Genomic DNA, 22666 nt, shown 5'->3' with positions numbered 1-22666 from the left:
GATTTTAATCTCCCTGACTCCCTCCTTGCCTAAATGCAACTGAACAGTGACCACATTCTTGTACTGAGGCCACAGCACCCATATCCTGCCCCTGTCCCACAGCCTTTTCCAGATCCAGGAACAGAAAAACCACTTATCTCTTCAGGCCTGGGGTGGTAAAGTCTCCTAGTGCAGGAATTCCTGGGTGCTTCACTGTCCTTTGTTGCTCCCTGGCACCTTCCCACACCTTTATAAATAGTTCCTTCATTAAACTCTCTTCAGTTCCACTTCTCATGAGCTCCCCATTTCCTGGAGGGCCCCTATAGGTACAGCAAGCTTGGGTCATGCTTTTGATATTGGAACAGCTCACACTTTGACAGTCTTTATCCTCCAGCTTTCAATTTCATTTTTGTGTGAAGCTTTTTCAAGACAACAACATAAAACTCCAATCAAACACATGTTCAGCCCTACTAGACTCTAAAAGCAAGCACAGTAAATCATTCCCAAGTAAGCCATTCTTGGGCTAAAATTAGAGTGGACACTGTCAAGGGAAAAAAGGTTATTATAAGCCCAAACTGTTAAATTATACTTTCATGACTGAACACAACTGTAATCCATATTATTATTTTAAATTACACTATAAAAAGCAGTCATTTATCGCCTTTCCAAAACATAGTGATAATATATTACCAAATTACCAAGGGTCCTTTATTAAAGCTCTTGAATTTGATTTATAATGCATGATGTCGCTTACCCTTGAGAAAAATCTACTAAAAGGTATGCTTAGTCTTAAAGCCAGTGAAATAAAATCTCCCTCTAATCAGCCGCCAGAAAGCTTCCACTTCAATGCTTTGTTGATACTGGTGTCAGCAGGACATTAAAAGCTCGAAGCTTTTTATGTTTGATCAAATACCAGAATTATGCTGAAGCAGAAGCATTAATTCATGGAGTGAAGCTTCCAAAACTTCTCCAGTTCTCCTTCATCCTTCCTCCCCCTACCACAAAGGTCACATCGAATCAGTGGGTTGGCGTTAAAACAGAGATGGACATTTGGTGAATGTTCGATATACACAAAACCACTCTAGAACCCAAGGGAGAGACAAGCACTAAAATATACTTTTCTAAAAATGCCAGTCATATCTAATAAAGGAAAAAGTGACTGGTGCTGGAAAGTAAGAAAGTGACATGGTTATGATTCTCATCTTATAATGAGAAGCGGAGTGCCAGAAAGTGTTAGGTATTTGCCCCAGACTTTTCAGTCAGTGTCTGGAGGAGCCGAGATCATTGTCAATCAGATGATAACAGTCCCTTCCCGAATAAAATCTCTCATCAAAGAAATAGGAAGCCTCTAAGGTTAAAGAAAAAATAAATTTTTTCACAACTTTTTTTCATCACTTTGATTCTGGGCCTCCAAAAGAAAGTTTTTGTTATGCTGCCAGATTCACAAAAAAGTGCTCAAGGGAACAAATTGTATTTTAAGTGTGTCTTAGAAACCTACAGCTAAGTGTCAACAATAAAAACAATGTTCTCAGAAGATTATTTATACAGAAGAGCCCAAAATGTATTTATATGGACATCTATGTAGTTGCTATAAATGCTAATCTCAGTAACTTTTACATGGTTCCCTCCCCGTCTTATATACACATGCACCTCAAAATGTAGAATTATAGCTCTGCCACAGTTATTTGGACACTGGACAACCTGTAAGATACCTACCACCACTGCAATACTATTAAGCCATGACATTTCTTACCAGACTATTTGATTTTTTTTTTTTGACAGACTGATTAGGCAAATAAAAGTTGGCACCATTATTTCTAGCAGACATACAGGTGAGATGAGCTGGGAAAATTAATTGCTGACATGGAGGCACACATGTGCATTGGAAAAAAGGGGGGAGGTACAAGGAGGACCTTTTGGTTTGTTTGAAAATCATATCAGAGAGTTGAAAAATCAGAAGTTGTCCATCTCCTATTGTCCAAGTCCTTGTTGCCATAAATGTATTGGACGATGCTGGGCCCCACAGGTGTGATAGACATCAGACCAGATAGGAAATGGAATTTACCATGACATTATAACCAAATGTTATTCTTTAGAAAATATAGGATCTAACTGAATTGTCCACTCTAGGATCCTAGGGAAGATTTTTCCTGTGATCAAAAGAGGAACACAGCCCAAAGCTGTTCCTGAAGTTTTTGTTTTGTTTTTGTCACACACCCTCTCCCCAAGTCAAAGAAAATGATTTTCCAGATTGATGATTTTCCTTGTCCATAGTTGCATGGCTTGAAATTTGGTGCCCAAAACATTCAGCCATAAGTAGCTTCTCTCAGTTTAAAGATTCTGGCACCAAGTTCATTTTTATGATGTTTTATGACTATTTTAGTTGATATTTGACATATATTTTGTCCATCTATCATCCTTTTTTTTTTTTTTTTTTTTGCGGTACGCGGGTCTCTCACTGCTGTGGCCTCTCCCGTTGCGGAGCACAGGCTCCGGAAGCGCAGGCTCAGCGGCCATGGCTCACGGGCCCAGCCGCTCCGCGGCATGTGGGATCCTCCCGGACCGGGGCACGAACCCATGTCCCCTGCATCGGCAGGCGGACTCTCAACCACTGCACCACCAGGGAGGCCCCATCTATCATCTTTGAACACCTTCCCTGATAAGCTTACTTCCCAGCCTCCCTTGCAGCTCAGCAGCAGGCATGTGACCTGGAATCCACCAGGGAGATGTACACAAGTGAGACTTCAGTGCAGAAGAAAACACTATGGTAGGCAGGCTGAGTGATGGCCCCTGAAGATATCAGATCCTAATACCTGGAACCTGTGAATGTTAACTTATAAGGTAAAGACTTTGCAGATGTGGTTAAATTAAAGGTATTGAGACAGAGAGAGTAACCCTCATTACACACACATATACACATACACAACATTGCATGTATCCTTAAAAAAGGAGGGCAGAGGGAGATTTGACACATACAAGGAGGAGACGACAATGTGATGACAGACCAGACAGGGATTTGAAGATCCTGGCCTTAAAGACTGGAGTTATGCAGCCAAGCCAAGTAATGCCAGAAGCCAGAAGCTAGAAGAGGCAAGGAATGGATTCTCCCCTAGAGCCACCAGTGGGAGCACAGCCCTGCCTGCAGCTTCCTTGATTTCTGCTCAGTGATACTGATTTCTGACTTCTGACCTCTAGAATTGTGAGCAAATAACTTTTAGTTTTAAGCTACTCAGTGTCTGGTAATTTGTTACACACTGGAAACAAACATAAAGATGAAGAAAGAGGCTCTGCACAGAGTCCACTGTGGTGAGAGTGGTGGCAGATGCACACAGCTGAAGAGGCCGAAATTCCAGAACTACTGACAAATATGCTATGAGCTGCGGATTCTATGTCCAAAGGGTGTGGCTGTGGAGTCCTCTGGTATAATTTATGCACTGCTTTTACTGTGTAGTCTCAGACCCTCTCAACGATTCTGTGAGCTGCCTAATATACTTTCATAAGTTACTTTTCTGCTTAAGCTAGAGTGGGTTCATTTTTTTGCATTTAAGTATCCTAGCTATAACAATAATTAAATTATCTTTAAAATGTTGGGTCATCCTCACCTACAGCAGATCACATATGGAGCACCCCCTTCTTCCCACACATTTATCCATTTGAAATTCAATTAAACTAAGAAGTGAGGGTAACCATGGAGTGGAAAAGAAACGAAGTTGCTATCAGAAGCATATTCAATTCAATTAAAATAAATTGATGGAGTTACTGTATTCAACCAAAATAACAATTTGCCAAGCCCAATCCCTGTCTTTGAGGAGGCAAAATAGGCACTTTAAAAATTGTAGAATAGTACAAATAAATAATATACAGAAGGAGGACTTCATGGAGGAGATGGCATTTGGTTTGGCACTTAAGTTGACTCTTGACTTGAGTACAGAGAAAGAGACTCCATGTAAAGAAAACACCCTAAGCAAAGGCCTGAGAGTGGGAGAGTAGGGAACATGATTATGGGTCATAAAGTGTTTTTTAAAATCCTACCTATAGGGTAAAGAAGGGTGAAGTAGGTTAGGATCTGACTGTGGATGGCTTGAGAGTCAGGTTTTAGAGTTTTCACTTTAGACTGCAGCACAGAAGATGCGCGAAAGGGCAGGAGAGATGTTGCTGTGCCCAGAACTGTGTTTTAGGAAATTTAATCTGACCACACGTGTCAGATTGATTCGGAGGGACAACTAGAGGTAGGAACTCAGTGGGGAGCGTGTGACAATTGTTCAGGCAACAACAAGGTAATGACAGTATGAGGGAAAGAAAGGATTTTTGTTTTTTAAGCTTTTGGCCACACCCCACAGCATGTGGGATGTCAACCATGGATCAAACCCATGCCTCCTGCATTGGAAGGCACAGTCTTAACCACTGGACTGCTGGGGAAGTCCTGGAAAGAAAGGATTTGAGAGGTATTGGTCCAGAAAAAAATAAAAAAGACTTGGTACTATTGGGGGATGTGAGGGACACCATAGAAAGAAAAATCCAAAAAATCCAAAGTGTTCAGCAAGAAAAATAAATTTGGAGAAACTGGTTTATTAGCAAGATGGAAATTGGTGAGTCTGAATTTTAGTCTTACTGGTTTGGGTGCATCAGGACAGGCAGTGGGTGTGCATATGGAAACATGAGATTAGATTAGAGCTCAGGAGAGAGGTGGAACCTGGAAAAAGTTTTGGGAAAAATCAACATAAAGGTGGTAACCGATATCTGGGAAATAGGTGAGCTTGCCAGTGCTAAAAAAAAAAAGTGTGGATGGTAAAAAAAAAAAAAAAAACAGGCAACGAAAGAGCTGGGAGGAATACCTTCACTTAAGGGTCAGAAAGAGGAAGAAAAGAAAATGTACTAGCCAGGGGTCTTGGGAGCAAACCAAAGAACCCAACTCTGGCTCACCTAAGCAGAAGAGGAGGGTATCGATAGGACATGGGCTTAGAGAGTGGGAAGGGGAAAACCAGGCCCAGAAAACAATGACCAAATGAGGCCAGCAGCTGTGAGGAGGAACAAGCTCACACAGGCCAAGGAAACGGTTTGGTGAGAAAGGGACCGCAGTGCTGCCTGCAGGGCACGCCCCTCAGAGACTTTAGTGCTATCTCCACCTGCAGAAAACATTCTGACTGTCTTGGGCAGGAGCCTCTGACTGGCAAGGTGCAGTCAACTGGGCTAGCAGCCGGGGTGTGGGAGGGGAGGAAGAGGGCAGCGAAGGGGCAGGAAAGGCAGCAGAGGAATCAGGTGTGCAAGTCTCTCTGGAGAGAAGAGCAGTGGTCACGTGATCACCAGAGGCAAACAACCACAAAGCAAAAGAGGACGCGGGCAAATGGTTCCTGGATCAGCCCACTGAGGTCGCTGGCACCTTCAAGAGGAAACAAGCCAGACTTTAAGAAAAAGAAACGAGCCGCTGAGAGGAGCAACAACATGGAGGCTGTATATAAACTTTTTTTTTAAGTGTGGGAGTAGAAAGAAAGATAGCCAAGAATGCTTATTTTAGAACGAGGGACATTTGAGCATATTTCAGGCCACTGGGCAGGAATCTGTAGAAGGTGATGAAAATTCCAGAAGAAGAAAAGGAGTGAAATAAGATCCTAGAGGATGTGGGAAGGGTTGAGATAAATACCAGCAAGTGGTGGTGGAAGGTGGTGGCTGGAAGAGAGAGTGGAAATGGGGACAAGCAAATCTTGGTATGGTTCCTTTAATTCAATGTAACTAATATTTATGATGTGTCTACTATAAGCAAGTACTCTGCCCGGAACTGGGGGTTTACAAATTTGGGTAAGGCAAGCCATGACCTCAATGAGCTGATGAGCAAGCCACATTAGACAACCTGTAATGTTCATTCAACCTTAAATGTGCTATAACTTTAACATTTTTAACTGAAGATATCAATAAAAACAAATTAGAATTTAATAAGGTCAAACAAGATACAAATTGCTGTAGGAGTTCAGGGCAGGAAGCAGGCACTTGCAGCTGGAAAGGTTTCCAGGAGGAAGCTGGATCTTAAAGGATAAATACACACAGTGGGGATGATGAGCATTTGGAGGGTTTGCCAGAGAAAACAAAAGGTATAAACAAGAGCACACACACAAAAATTGGATGTTAGAGAAGATATGCATGAATTATGAGGCTTCCCAGTATTTAAATCTCTTCTCTGAGGTTCCTCTGAATTATGAGGCAGAGAGCTATCACTCTAAAAGCTGAAAGGTCAGATCCTCAATTGCCCTGTCACCTCTAAGTCCAGGACAGAGGGGCATGGGTTAGATTCATCAATTAGGCACACCCACCACTGATTGTAACAGTGGATGTCACTGCAGTGGCTCTGTGACATGATTTTATCCATGGTTTCCCATCTACTGCCTAGATTCATTTTCAGAGCCTGGCTTTCCAGCCCTCCCAGCAATTCCACACGCTTTCTGAATCCATTCAATAAATTTCTTTTCTTTTTAAATCGGCTATATTTTCTTTATCTTGCTTGCAACTAAGAATCCTGACAGATATGATAATCCTGACCAATACTGATGTGGAAAAGCTCATAATCCAGCTTAAGTGAAGAACTGGGGGGGATCCATTAGCCAAGGCTATGTCAGGAATACAAAAAGCTCTCTAAACACATCAAGTTAAAGAGGATTTACCACAGAAAATTAGAGGATTACTCAGTCTCTAGAAGGTCCAGGGAAAAGGTCAGAGCAAAGGTCAGAGAAGCCACTGCTGGAATTCAAGGAATTTAGAAATGCATACATTGTAGAAACCACTATTGAGGATCTCAGCCCTCTGCAGCAGCAAAGTAGGTGATTCTCAGGAGGAAGCCTGGAAATCTTGGCATGTCTGCCCAGATGTCTGCCATCCACAGATGCTCGCCATCCACAGATGCTCATGCACTTGCGCTACCTACAGCTGGAAAACAATGGTTCTCCTCTTGCACCTCGCAGATCTCATGGGTTCAAATTTTGCTAGGACCAATTACTTAGCTGTATGACCTAGGGCAAGTCACTTAAACTCTGAAAGTCTCTGATTATTACCTTAAATCAGGGGTAATCACAACTTCTCAGAGTTATATGAAAAGTGCTTAGTTAGCACAGTTTGGCATGCAGTGAGTGTGTATTAAATGTAACCTGTTACTGCTTATGCCTTGAACCTCCATGGTCTGGCTGCCACCTCTTCTAGTATTGACACTGCCCCCAGTGTCCAAGTTGTTAAAGGTGATAAACATTTTTCCATTTATTAGAAGACAGCATTTTATTTAATTTCTTCAAGGTATTCCACACTGTGGACCCCTCTCTCTTAATTAAAACCCAATCTCCAAAGTGGGGCATACAAGATGATTCACTTGGGTGGGAAAAGAAAATCTTGCAACTTCCATTGATTGTAACAGGCACCATTATTTTATGTATCAGTAAGAAGGAAAAACCATGCCAATTAAATGTGATACCGCTTTCTTGTCATTTACACGTTTAGTTAATACTTCTTACAAGAACTCTTTTAGCTTTATGTAAACTTATATATTTATTTAAACTTACAAATAATGGTGGTATGATTCGTTGTGACTAAATTCATATATGTGTGGACACTGATGTCATTTCAGCTCCCTGATAGACAGACATAAAATGGGAAAAATAAACACCTTTTACTAAATAAAATATATTTAGTTTATATCTAAAACTTAGAGAAATTAAGTTTTACTAATAGTTACATATGGATTGATAATGTTATATATATATAATTCATAAGTAAATATACATATATGGGGTATTGTTCAAAAAAGCTATCAATTGGCTACACAATTTTTAAAGTTTGGAGACCACTGATTTAAACCATCTCCAATAAGTAATAGTTTCACAGTTTTCTTCCTCCACCTTTTCTTTCTGACTGTCTTCATGCCTCCTCTCTCCCCTTCCTCCCTCTTTTCCCCTCCATATTAGTATTCCCTAGAATTCTTTCATTGTTTAGACAGTCCTATAACTTCAACTGATGACTCTCAAATCTCTGTCTCCAACACAGATCCCCCCTGAATTCCAGTCTCAGTGAATTTCTCCACATCCATACCATGAATACCTCAAGTTCACCAAATCTAAAACAGAATTTGTCTTCCCCTTAAAATCTCCCCTTCCTCCAGTCTCCCTTATCACAGCAAATGGTACCATCATTTGAGTTGCCCACTTCAGAAGCTTGGAATTTATTCTTTCAATTCCCACTTTCCACTTTCAGATACCAAACCTTCCAAATAGCTCTGGAATATGTCACCTGCTCTCCTTCTCCACTGTTACTGTTCTAATTTAGGCCCTGGCTGCAATAGAAACTAGGTTATGTTAAAGGCCAATAGCTCCATCCACAATGTAAAATTAAAATGAAAAAATAATTAACATCATTAGTTTATCATGCTAGAGTTACCAAGATCATCAAAATGGTCTAAAACTAAGACATCTGCTGCTAAAGGGTGTGTGCCAGGACTCAAGACAATATTGTTTTAAGCCAACAATTAACTGGGATGTTGAACTGATTTTTTATCTCATAATTTGGTGTCTAGTGACTTAAGTATCTGGCTGCTAGAGAAAATCCCATTTTTATTTGGCAAACGATTTTAGACTGGATTGATTAGCCATGAAATGAATGCAAGTGATTTGCACAGCTTAAATATACACCTAATAGTTTAAATATGAGATGACATTGACAGCTTTCCAAACAGTGCTGATATTCTAATAGAACTATTCACTAACATATACCAATATACTCCTTACATAATACCATTACCATCCCATGTTTTCTTTATATCTCCAGAATTTCCCATTTCTATCTTGACTAAACTCCTAAATTCTTCATTCTAACACGTTTCAGCAATGATGGACTGTGGCAAATACAAGACAAGCTACACGGACGATTGCAGCTTTATGGCTGACTTCATTCTCCTCTTCCAATATTTACAAGTTAAATGCAGACAAGTTTGGTTGAAAAGTACAAAACCCAAGACCACAGTATACAGTCTGAAGAGAAATGCAAAGAATCTCAACTGTACTTGGATTGAGAGTCATCAAAGTAAGTTTCATTAAAATAATTGGGAAACCTAATTGTATAATACTATAAATAACAATTATATCTCTCACCCTTTCAATAACAGCTTATAATATTCAATGTCCCTGAAGAGACCTTGAAGATGGCGGAGGAGTAAGACATGGAGATCACCTTCCTCCCCACAAGTACATCAAAAATACATCTACATGTGGAACAACTCCTACAGAACACCTACTGAACGCTGGCAGAAGACCTCAGACTTCCCAAAAGGCAAGAAACTCCCCACGTACCTGGTCATGTGGCTGACAGGGTCTTGGTGCTCCGGCCAGGTGTCAGGCCTAAGCCTCTGACGTAGGAGAGCCAGGTTCAGGACATTGGACCACCAGACACCTCCCGGCCCCACATAATATCAATCGGTGAGAACTCTCCCAGAGATCTCCATCTCAACGCTAAGACCCAGCTCCACTCAATGACCAGTAAGCTCCAGTGCTCAACACCCCATGCCAAAAGCTATCAATTGGATACACAATTTTTAAAGTTTGGAGACCACTGATTTAAACCATCTCCAATAAGTAATAGTTTATTACAATAAGTAACTAGCAAGACAGAAACACAACCCCACCTATTAGCAGAGAGGCTGAAACACAACTCCATCTATTAGCAGAGAGACTGCCTAAAATCATAGTAAGTTCACAGACACCCCAAAACATACCAATGGACACAGTCCTGCTCATCAGAAAGACAAGATCCAGGCTCATCCACCAGCACACAGGCACCAGTCCCCTCCACCAGGAAGCCTACACAACCCACTGAACCAGCCTTACCCACTGGGGGCAGACACCACAAACAACGGGAACTACGAACCTACAGCCAGAGAAAAGGAGATTCCAAACACAGTAAGTTATACAACATGAGAAGACAGAGAAATATGCAGCAGATGAAAGAGCAAGGTAAAAACCCACCAGACAAAACCAATGAAGAGGGAATAAGTAGTCTACCTGAAAAAGAATTCAGAGTAATGATAGTAAAGATGATCCCAAATCTTGGAAATAAAAGGGAGAAAATACAAGAAACGTTTAACAAGGACCTAGAAAAACTAAAGAGCAAACAAACAATGATGAACACAATAAATGAAATTTAAAATTCTCTATAAGGAATCAATAGCAGAATAACTGAGGCAGAAGAACAGATAAGTGACCTGGAAGATAAAATAGTGGAAATAACTACCGTAGAGCATAATAAAGAAAAAAGAATGAAAAGAATTGAAGACAGTCTCAGAGACCTCTGGGACAACCTTAAATGCACCAACATTCGAACTATAGGGGTCCCAGAAGAGGAGAAGAAAAAGAAAGGGTCTGAGAAAATATTTGAAGAGATTATAGTTGAAAACTTCCTTAATATGGAAAGGAAATAGTCACTCAAGTCCAGGAAACGCACAGAGTCCCATACAGGATAAATCCAAGGAGAAACACCCCAAGACACATACTAATCAACCTATCAAAAATTAAATACAAAGAAAAAATATTAAAATCAGCAAGGGAAAAACAACAAATAACTACAATGGAATCCCCATAAGGTTAACAGCTGATCTTTCAGCAGAAACTCCACAAGCCAGAAGGGAGTGGCAGGACATATTTAAAGTGATGAAAGGGAAAAACCTACAACCAAGATTACTCTACCCAGCAAGGATCTCATTCAGATTCCACAGAGAAATTAAAACCTTTACAGACAAGCAAAAGCTGAGAGAGTTCAGCACCACCAAACTAGCTTTACAACAAATGCTAAAGGAACTTCTCTAGGCAAGAAACACAACAGAAGGAAAAGGCCTACAATAACGAACCCAAAACAATTAAGAAAACGGGAATAGGAACATACATATTGATAAATACCTTAAATGTAATGGACTAAATGCTCCCACCAAAAGACATAGACTGGTTGAAGGGATACAAAAACAAGACCCATATATATGCTGTCTACAAGAGACCCACTTCAGACCTAGGGACACATACAGACTGAAAGTGAGGGGATGGAAAAAGATATTCCATGCAAATGGAAATGAAAAGAAAGCTGGAGTAGCAATTCTCATATCACACAAAATAGACTTTAAAATAAAGACTATTGCAAGAGACAAAGAAGGACACTACATGACGATCAAGAGATCAATGCAAGAAGAAGATATAATAATTGTAAATATTTATGCACCCAATATAGGAACACCTCAATACATAAGGCAAATGCTAACAGCCGTAAAAGGGGAAATCGACAGTAACACAATAAGAGTAGGGGACTTTAACACCACACTTTCACCAATGGACACATCAACCAAAATGAAAATAAATAAGGAAACACAAGCTTTAAATGATACATTAAACAAGATAGACATAATTGATATTTATAGGACATTCCATCCAAAAACAACAGAACACACTTTCTTCTCAAGTGCTCATGGAACATTCTCCAGGATACATCATATCATGGGTCACAAATCAAGCCTTGGTAAACTTAAGAAAATTGAAATAGTATCAAGTATCTTTTCTGACCACAACACTGTAAGACTAGATATCAATTACAGGAAATAAACTGTAAAAAATACAAACACATGGAAGCTAAACAATACACTACTAAATAACCAAGATATCACTGTAGAAATCAAAGAGGAAATCAAAAAATACCTAGAAGCAAATGATAATAAAAACATGACAACCCAAAACCTATGGGATGCAGCAAAACAGTTCTAAGAGGGAAGTTTATAGCAATACAATATCCTACCTCTAGGAACAAGAAAAATCTCAAATAAACTACCTAAACTTTCACCTAAAGCAATTAGAGAAAGAAGGACAAAAAAAAAACCAAAGTTAGGAGAAGGAAAGAAATCATAAAAATCAGATCAGAAATAAATGAAAAAGAAATGAAGGAAACAGTACCAAAGATCAATAAAACTAAAAGCTGATTCTTTGAGAAGGTAACCAAAATTGATAAACCATTAGCCAGACTCATCAAAAAAAAAGGGAAAAGACTCAAATCAATACAATTAGAAATGAAAAAGGAGAAGTAACAACTGACACTGCAGAAATACAAAGGATCATGAGAGATTACTACAAGCAGCTATATGCCGATAAAATGGACAACCTGGAAGAAATGGACAAATTCTTAGAAAAGCACAACCTTCCGAGACTGAACCAGGAAGAAACAGAAAATATGAACAGACCAATCACAAGCACTGAAATTGAAACTGTGATTAAAAATCTTCCAACAAACAAAAGCCCAGGACCAGATGGATTCACAGGCGAATTCTATCAAACATTTAGAGAAGAGCTAACACCTATCCTTCTCAAACTCTTCCAAAATATAGCAGAGGGAGGAACACTCCCAAACTCATTCTACAAGGCCAGCATCACCCTGATACCAAAACCAGACAAAGATGTTACAAAAAAAAGAAAACTGTAGGCCAATATCACTGATGAACATAGATGCAAAAATCCTCACTAGCAAACAGAATCCAACAGCACATTAAAAGGATCATACACCATGATCAAGTGGGGTTTATCCCAGGAATGCAAGGATTCTTCAATATATGCAAATCAATCAATGTGATACACCATATTAACAAACTGAAGGATTAAAAGCCATATGATAATCTCAATAGATGCAGAAAAAGCTTTTGACAGAATTCAACATTTATGATAAAAACTCTCCAGAAAGTAGCATAGAGGGAACTTACCTCAACATAATAAAGGCCATATACAACAAACTCACAGCCAACATGATTCTCAATGGTGAAAAAGTGGAACCATTTCCACTAAGATCAGGAAAAAGAAAAGGTTGCCCAGTCTCACCACTATTATTCAACATAGTTTTGGAAGTTTTAGCCACAGCAATCAGAGAAAAAGAAAAAAAATAATAAAAGGAAAAAGAAATAAAAGGAATCCAAATCGGCAAAGAAGTAAAACTGTCACTGTTTGCAGATGACATGATACTATACATAGAGAATCCTAAAGATGCCACCAGAAAACTACTAGAGCTAATCAATGAATTTGGTAAAGTAGCAGGATACAAAATTCATGCACAGAAATCTTGCATTCCTATACACTAATGATGAAAAATCTGAAAGAGAAATTAAGGAAACACTCCCATTTACCACTGCAACAAAAAGAATAAAATACCTAGGAATAAACCTACCTAAGGAGACAAAAGACCTGTATGCAAAAAGTATAAGACACTGATGAAAGAAATTAAAGATGATACAAATAGATGGAGAGATATACCATGTTCTTGGATTGGAAGAATCAACATTGTGAAAATTACTATACTACCCAAAGCAATCTACAGATTCAGTGCAATCCCTATCAAACTACCACTGGCATTTTTCACAGAGCTAGAACAAAAAATTCACAATTTGTATGGAAACACAAAAGACCCCGAATAGCCAAAGCAATCCTGAGAAAGAAAAATGGAGCTGGAGGAATCAGGCGCCTGGACTTCAGACTATACTACAAAGCTACAATAATCAAGACAGTATGGTACTGGCACAAAAACAGAAATAAGATCAATGGAATAGGATAGAAAGCCCAGAGATGAACCCATGCACATATGGTCACCTCATTTTTTATAAAGGAGGCAAGAATATACAATGGAGAAAAGACAGCCTCTTCAATAAGTGGTGCTGGGAAAACTGGACAGCTACATGTAAAAGAATGAAATTAGAACACTCCCTAACACCATACATAAAAATAAAGTCAAAATGGATTAAAGACGTAAATGTAAGGCCAGACACTATAAAACTCTTAGAGGAAAACATAGGCAGAACACTCTATGACATAAATCACAGCAAGATCCTTTTTGACCCACCTCCTAGAGAAATGGAAATAAAAACAAAAGTAAACAAATGGGACCTAATGAGACTAAAAAGCTTTTGCACAGCAAAGGAAACCATAAACAAGACAAAGAGACAACCCTCAGAATGGGAGAAAATATTTGCAAATGAAGCAACTGACAAAGGATTAATCTCCAAAATATACAAGCAGCTCATGCAGCTCGATATCAAAAAAACAAACAACCCAATCCAAAAATGGGCAGAAGACCTAAATAGACACTTTTCTAAAGAAGATATGCAGATTGCCAACAAACACATGAAAGGATGCTCAACATCCCTAATCCTTAGAGAAATTCAAGTCAAAACTTCAATGAGGTATCACTTCAGATGGGTCAGAATGGCAATCATGAAAAAATCTACAAAGAATAAACGCTGGAGAGGGTGTGGAGAAAAGAGAACCCGCTTGCACTGTTGGTTGGAATGTAAATTGATGCAGCCACTATGAGAACAGTATGGAGGTTCCTTAAAAAACTAAAAACAGAACTACCATATGACCCAGCAATCCCACTAGTGGGCTATACCGTGAGAAAACCATAATTCAAAAATAGTCATGTACCACAATGTTCATTGCAGCTCTATTTACAATAGCCAGGACATGGAAGCAACCTAAGTGTCCACTGACAGATGAAATGGATAAAGAAGATGTGGCACATATATACAATGGAATATTACTCAGCCATAAAAAGAAATGAAATTGAGTTATTTGTAGTGAGGTGGATGGACCTAGAGTCTGTCAAACAGAGTGAAGTAAGTCAGAAAGAGAAAAACAAATACCCTATGCTAACACATATATATGGGATCTAAAAAACGAAAAGGTTCTGAAGAACCTAGGGGCAGGACAGCAATAAAGACTCAGACGTAGAGAATGGACTTGAGGACACAGGGAGAGGGAGGGGTAAGCTGGGACGAAGTGAGAGAGTGGCATGGAGATATATACACTACCAAATGTAAAATAGATAGCTAGTGGGAAGCAGCCGCATGGCACAGGGAGATCAGCTCCGTGCTTTGTGACCACCTAGAGAGGTGGGATAGGGAGGGTGGGAGGGAGACTCAAGAGGGAGGAGATATGGGGATACATGTATATGTATAGCTGATTCACTTTGTTATACAGCAGAAACTAACACACCATTGTAAAACAATTATACTCCAATAAAGATGTTAAAAAAGAAAAAACAAACATGACTTCAGGGGTCCTAAAAGTTCATACTCCCTCTCCTTAATTGTAACTGGCGATAAAATAATAGTAACAACCACGCACACTCATGCAAATTCTTGGTATCTTCACTTATGGCTACTGACCATGGTCAAGTTGTTGATACTGTCTGTGTTGTTTCAGTTTCCACAATGAGTATAATAGTAATAAATAGTAGAGAAATGGGACTTCCCTGGTTGTGAAGTGGTTAAGAATCCACCTGCCAGTGCAGGGCACATGGGTTCACGCCCTGGTCTGGGAAGATCAAGGCCTGCAGACCCTCACTTTCACCCTGATTTCTCCCTCTTTTAAATACCTAGACCTCCTGATGCCTGCACCATTTATGAGGCATTTACCACGTATTTATTCTTTTATCCATCCAGCAACTCATGGGCTAGGTACTGCGAACATAGAAGTGACTAAAACAGATACAGTCACCACATTCATGGGTCCTATGGCCTGGGGAGGGAGACAGACATTGAACAAACGAGCAGGCACATAATTATTTAATCCAGCTGTTCTAAGTGCTATCAAGACAAAGTGTGGCATGCACTGAGAACCTGTCACAGAGGAAGCTCACCTAGCCTGCAGAGTCAAGAAAGATTTCTTTGAGGAAGTGACATTCAAGTTGAGGCTTAAAGGATACACTGCTTTCTACTGTCACCATAGACAATAAATATTTATTTAGGATCTATAACCTAGGTGGAATGTCAATGCACATGTACTTACAGAAAAAATAGCCGCAGGAGGCAGCACTACCAAGGGAACAGAATGTACCTTCTACCAATGATTGGAAGGAATCCCCAAAGGTTAGAGATTGTCTTAAAAACATTTTATATAAAATATGAGATTTGAGCAGGGCCTTAACTGGAAAGGTGGAACTAAGACAAGGATGGGGGAAAAGAGGAATTCTTGATAGGGGAAAATATAAACATATGGGCAGAGATAGGAAAAGGCAAGACATTTAGGTCGCTTGAATCAAGGAGTGACATAGGAAAGTAATTAAAGATAAAGAGTGGGGTCGTAGAGGGGCTTGCTTTATCTTACATGGAATTTTCTTCCTTCTTTGAAGGAATGGCCTTCTTTGAGACTCTCATGAAAGCCTTGGACCCCTCCTCATAAGAAAGAAAGAAAGGAAGAAAAAGAAAGAAAGAAAGGAAGGAAGGAAGGAAGAAAGAAAAGAAAAGAAAGAAAGAAAGAGAAAGGAAGGAAGGAAGAAAGGAGGGAGGGAGGGAGGGAGGGAAGGAAGGAAGGAAGGGAGAAAGAAAGGAAGAAAGAAAGAAAGAAAGGAAAGAGCATTCATAAAGCTGCATACAATTTCAGGGGTTCACAATCCCCCTGAACTCCCATTTAGGAACCCCTGCTATAAGCAACTAGCACTGAAAGGGTGTGAGTGAAGGAAAGGCGGCACGTTTCAGACCGTGTTTAGGAGCCTTCACTTTCCTGAGAGGCTAACAGCCGTTGGCAGTGAGGTTAATTGAGAAACTATTGCAATACAATGTAAGCTAGAGCTCATGCCGCCCTAGGCTAAGGTAGCAGCTTTAGGCACTCATTAATTAAGTAAACTAATATTTATCGAGAGCTCACTCTGGGACAGGCCTGGTTCTGTTGATGAAGAAGAAAAGATCACTGCTGTCAAGGAGCTCCAAGCTGGGCAGGATCAGAAAGGTCAGCAGCCACAGGAGTGGAGGGAATCAGAGCAGTAGCAGATTGTCTTACCCAGAACTCGCCACTGCCCATTCCCTACAGAATTAAGTCAAAGTCTTTAATATCATGTTCAAGGCATTTCACAAAATAGCCACATCTCACCTTTCTGCTGTCATTTCCACTTAGGCCTGCATGACAGCTTCTTTCAATACGCACCTGCACCCTGCAGGGTGGCCACACGGGACTCTTGACTGTCTTCTGAAACTGCTTTGCCTTTTCCTGCCTCCGTTCTGTCAGTATTTTCCTCCCACCAGCTATGCCTGGTCAAATGCCTACCCATTACCCATTCTTCAAGGCCCAGTTGAGGTGTTGCCTTCCTTGAAGCTTTGTGGAGTCTCCCCATTCATTCTGCCCTGAGTTACTGTGTGTGCCTCACTCTCCCCCAGTACTCAGTAAGCTGGAGAGGGCAGGGTGTCCTCCTTTCATCTCATCCTGGGAAGTGCCCAGTTCCTGTGCTGACAGGTGCTCAATATATACACTGAACCGAAAGGCAGGGGCCTGGGGAGAGAACAGGGCCAAGGGAGCTTTGGGAGCCATCACCCAAGCCTTGGTGGTTGGCATCAGAAAAGGTAAACTTCCTATTCACCTCCTCCTGGAAGAATTCACCCTGTAGGGAGGGAGGGAGGCCATCCCCGGCACACACCATGTGCTCAGTAAACACGGGTTTAAAAATATAGGACATTCATATCCAGGTAACTTAGATCACCCTATTTATAATGATGGCGGCTCCCACAGGCTGAGGATAAATTCTACTCTCACAATTACCAGTTTTGAATGCAGACTTCCACATTTCTACTGGATTATTATTGTTGCTGTTTAATTATTAAGAAAAGAGCTTACTTGCAAAAGCCAAACGGTTATAAAGCTTAATCATCCTTGGAAGTATCATAGGGTCACTCGAATAGCTCTTGCTTTTAATTCTTTAACTGTGGGTCGAGCCTCATTGTGCCATTACCTCACCTTTGTTTGCACTTTCAAAATACGCAAGACATTGCCAAGGACGACTGAATTCTTTGGCTCGACCGCAGCTGTAACAGGATGGATGCACATTTCCCTCTTTGGGGTACGAGGGGATGTGGGTGCCTTCCCAGGTCAACAGCGCAATAGGAAGAAGTCATGCCTGACTGAAGAGCGCTAGGCAGAAAGCAAGGTCCTAAAATGACCACCCACCAGGGCAGTGCCAAGTCCCAGCAAGGGCCGCGTCTCCTCAACTTTACTGAAGGAGCGGCGGGGCGCAGGAACCCCTCATCCGTTAGTCTGGGCGGCGCTCTGCCCTCTGGCCTGGCACTCACCAACCGCCTCCTCGCGGGGCCGCCCTTCGCAGGTGCGCAGAGCTCCTTACGCATCGCCTTCCCGCCTTGTATCCGCACCGCCCCCCCCCCGCCACGCCCTGGGACCGAGGACGTGCTGATCCGATTGGCCGAGGGCGGCGGGGGCGGGTCCGGAGCGCCCGGGGAAGCCAGGGGCCAAGCCGCTGGCGGGGCTGACTTCGCGCACCGGGAGGGCTGGGTGCCGAGTGCCCCCGAGGATTCGACTGACCCGCCCGAGCCGGCTCAGGATGAGGACGCGCAGGGCTACCCCTCTCCGTGCGGCGGAGCTGCTCGTGCTGCTCCTCCCGTGCTTCGGTCTGGTGGAGCCCTCTGGCCGCTCAGGTAACCGCGGGCGCGTCCGCTCGCCGGCCGGCTAGGGACGTCGACGTTGCCAGGCCGGCTGACTTTCCTCAGTTCGGGTTAGGGCTGCGCTGCGGGGTCACGTCACCTCTGCTTTGCTCAGGGCTGGAGCCGGACAAGTGAGCCGAAGGGAGGTCCAGGGAGAAGCAGCTCCATTAGCCCCCGGGGGTCCCGGAGGAGGGCGGGGTGGGGCGTGGGAGCGCCGTGCTTTTCTCGTGCTGAGGGCGAGGAGTCCACCGTAGGGGAGGCACCCAGAGTCTTTTCAGAACGAGGCTCCCGCTCCTTCCTCGTCCTCTCTCCTCTAAAATCTTGCTTTCCTAGGGTATAGGGCTCCTTAACACCACCACCACCCCCAAGCCCCATCCCGCCCATCTCGCCCCTCCTTCGTCCCTTGGTCACCTTGGCCACTCAATGTCAAGAGGAGCTTTCCACCCACAGCGCCAGAATGAGTAACGATTCCCTGACTTCACCGCGCTCATGGTGCACATCAAAAAGCCATGTCTCCTACAGTGACCATGGCCGTGACTCTGTCATGCCCTCCCCCAGTGCTTCGAGCAGCGACCGTTTCTTCTACTTGGCTTATCAGCTCCAGACGACCGCCCCATGCCCCACCCCAGAGGCCGGTGGTCCCGCGGTGGAGCTCAGGTTGCTTGCCCGGAGACCTCCTGCCTGTCACTCTAGAAGCAGGACCAGTATCAGACACCCTTCGCTGATGCTCTGGGCAGTGCTTGCCGCACCAACTCCTTCGCAGCACCCGGAGTGTGCTTTTACTTTCTCTTTTTGCCTTGGCCAAAGGTGTGCTGAGGATTTTGTTTCTTAGTCTGGCTGCTTAATAGGCAATCAGTCAGCCGTCCCCACCTATCATTTCCGTCATCCTGTCTAGATGAGGAAGTAAAAGATGGTCGAGGGAGTTTTTGAAAAGCTTCAGTTTGCTTGTGGCATTTACTTTCTTTGCAGCTAAACTAAGTCACTGTCTGAGTTATAGTTTGTTCAGAGTATGAGTGGCATCATCTTATCTACATCAAGAACTTTTTAGTTGACCCTGTTCTGATTCACACTTCTGTGTTCTTTGATCCTCCATGTTGGAAACTACCAAAAGGCCTTTACTGCTGTGAGAATTCTATTCTGCCTGCCCCGTAATCCAGGGAGAAAATTTTCACCGCAGAGACTAACTATAGTCAAAACACACTAGCGGGCTTCCCTATGGTGCAGTGGTTGAGAGTCCGCCTGCCGATGCAGGGGACACGGATTCGTGCCCCAGTTGGGGAGGATCCCACATGCCGCGGAGCGGCTGGGCCCGTGAGCCATGGCCACTGAGCCTGCGCGTCCGGAGCCTGTGCTCCCTAACAGGAGAGGCCACAACAGTAAGAGGCCCGCATATCGCAAAAAAAAAAACAAAAAAAAAAAACAAAAAAAAACCCACTAGCCTTTCAATCACTATACTCTTGGTTTCCATCTACATTTGCTTTAGTCTTATCTGTTTTGTCTCCCCCCATAGAACTCAGGACTTCCTTAATTTTTGCAGTCTCTGCAATCCCTGGCCTTTCTCATTAACCCAAAGCAAAGAGCACCAGATTAACGCCATTCTTCCTGCACTAAGTCCTCGCAGGTATTTGTTTTCCTGCATCCTTCCCCACCTTGAGCAGCTGCTCTGATCAGCTTACACACACCATCAGACCAGACTTGTGGCCCTATTAAGGGAAGCGCTGGAATTTTGAAACCCTAGCCACTTGGGTAGCTTGTTGGCAGTATGCCAGCTTCATGATGCTGGTGATGGTGTGCACTTCATCACATGTACGCAGCTAGGTTTGCGCAGGTGGTCTCCATTGCTCAGATGCTGGAGGAGTACCTCTGTGTCCTTGGGAAAATGCCAATTGCTTAGTTAACTTTTTTTGCCTCCTTGGAGAGCCAACAGCTTGAAGTAAACTAATTCTTCAGGGACTTCTGAGGTTCTCACCAGCCCACACCACCCAGTCTGAACCCCATGACTTTCTGACTGCTAGTACACTGATGTGGACCCAGCTGTCACTTCAGGACCTGTTTTTTGTTTGTTTGTTTGTTTTGGCTTTATTTATTTATTTTTGGCTGACTTGGGTCTCCGCTGCTGCACGCGGGAGGACCTGTTTTTGCACTGGCAAATCCAGACTTCTGAGTCTCTCCTAGTGTACACTCTGTGCACACATGGTAGCAACTCCACAAAATGCTTAACAGTGTGGGCTGTGGAAGTTCCCCTGAAACTAAAAAAGCTGCAGTCTTCATCCTTCTTGCCTTCCCAAGCCATCTCTTCTCCATTTGTCTGTGGTTACAAAATGTTGAGGTCCAGCTTCTCTTTGGAATGCGCAGAACTCTTTGGTTTAGGGCTTGTAACAAAGGAGTTACTTCACAATCAGACAATAAGAAATAGTTTTCCTGTGATGGTCTAAAAATTCATTTTCAATTATGATAATGCTATGTAGCCATTTCCTCTCAAACACCAGCAAAATGTTTATATAAAATGAAACATTAAAAAGTGCTGCTAGAGGTGTTGAGGCTTCTTTTCATCAACCTCTGTCTTTTAGACTTGTCCCCATATTGTATTTGTAGGTAAATATTAAAATTCCATTTAGGGCCAGTATAAAGTGAACAAGATGCAATATAAGGCTATCAATAAAGAATCTGTTTTATAAATTGCTCTGCAATCACCTTTTCAAAGTGTAATATATTTCTGATATATGTCATAGACCCTTATTTAACAAATTTTCTAAATAAATTATTTTCGCACTTTCTTAGTCCCTCTTCCCACTCTTCAACCTACCCTCCCAATAGGGTCACAAGACTGGGGCAGACTGAACAGCTTCTTCTTAAGGGTAAAGAAAGATAGGGGAAAACATCATGAGTACAAGACTCTCCCTAGGTTATGTATTATGTACGAATGCTTACACATACATCATGTATGAAGGCCAATAACAAGTTTCCTTAAATCATATCAATAATTAATGTATTTGCTAAGTGATCACTATAGGTGTCAAGCATTGATATTACATACTTGGTTAAAAGGCAGATTTAGAATGAGGCAAGTATCTATAATCATAGATGTTTGCGATTAGGTAAGAAGCTTGGCAATTCCTCTTCAATTTGCTACTCCACACCTCTCCTGTAGTCTTTCAGAGGTCCTACAAGCTTGTTAAGTCCATGGGTGTCCTAAAAGTTAAACATACAGTAAATGGGAAAGGTTAAATTTTTTTTCTCTTCTAAAGAGTACTTATAAAGCAGCACTGTCACTTAAGTGCACATGCCCAATGCAGATGGAATTCAAATGACCTAAAATTCTACTAGCATGACATAATAAAGTTGTGGACATGTGTTTAAGAACAATATGCAATGAACTTAGCACAGACCTGTAAAGCCTACAAGGCTAGAAAAACTCAGTTAGTAGAAGCATAGGATGTTAGTACTGGAAGTGACTTAGATTTCTTATATCCACTGCTTTCATCTTACATTTTGAGATTAGAAGACCCTGGGGAGATTAATTGACTTCCCCAAGGTCTCCCAGCTAACCAATAGCAGAGGTAAGTCTTCAGTCTAGGACCCTAACTCCTTATTCCACTGCTCTTTCCACTATTCTAAGAGCTGTAGCTAATCCATTGCATTCTGCAAAGGCAACTTGGAAAATCTAGAACTCCAGATTGCAAAGGTAGGCAAAGCCGGGGTCAAAGGGCACAGAGCAAAGTGCCCAGGAAAGATTATAAAGTGCAGGGAGATTATAGGGCAAGAGAGGGGAAGGTTCCAGCAGGGCTGGCCACCGCCCACTCTCCTGCAGAAGCAGACATCTTTTTTTCTGCGGTAATTCCTGATACTTTGGAACACAGGAGAAGTGAGAGGGAATAGGTTGGGAAAGAGGCACATCACGGTCTGATAATCTTCTAAAATAGTACATTTTCCTTTTTTTGTTAACTATCCTTCCAAACTGTGCCCACAAAATAGAGAATGGCAGAGTGATGTCAAAGAAGAGTGAGGGGTGGAAGCTGCTATCCAAACAGATCTAGCTGCAACCCTAGGCAGTATTTTAAAATACCAATTTGAAAGCAGAAATAAAGTTTTAGAGGATTTTGTTCTTGTTGTTCCTGTTGTTTCTCTTGGTGCTGCTACTGCTATTTAAAACAAAACTTCCGTCCAAAGTTCAAATTGGAATTGGACTTAATTTTATAGTTGTTATTTGCAAGGTGAAATTTCCCCTCA

At 42.0% G+C, this 22666-nt stretch overlaps 1 protein-coding gene across 2 annotated transcripts in view; it reads left to right on the top strand.

The window, feature by feature from the left end:
* Positions 1–18336: 18336 nt before the first annotated feature.
* The window catches only part of LOC307057309 (CD302 antigen), a gene marked incomplete at both ends in the record, with an annotated part of 126404 nt that continues 122074 nt past the window's right edge, over positions 18337–22666 (top strand). For both annotated transcript variants that reach the window (XM_079710468.1, XM_079710469.1), the window contains one exon: positions 18337–18430. In XM_079710468.1, coding sequence (XP_079566594.1) covers positions 18337–18430 — 94 coding nt within the window. The remainder of the gene's footprint in view (positions 18431–22666) is intronic.

The sequence above is a fragment of the Hyperoodon ampullatus genome, assembly GCF_949752795.1.
Source record: "Hyperoodon ampullatus genome assembly, chromosome: 8".
In the NCBI taxonomy this organism is placed as follows: Eukaryota; Metazoa; Chordata; class Mammalia; order Artiodactyla; family Ziphiidae; genus Hyperoodon; species Hyperoodon ampullatus.
The sequence above is the reverse complement of the archived record's forward strand: the minus strand, read 5'-3'. Positions and strand labels throughout refer to the sequence as shown.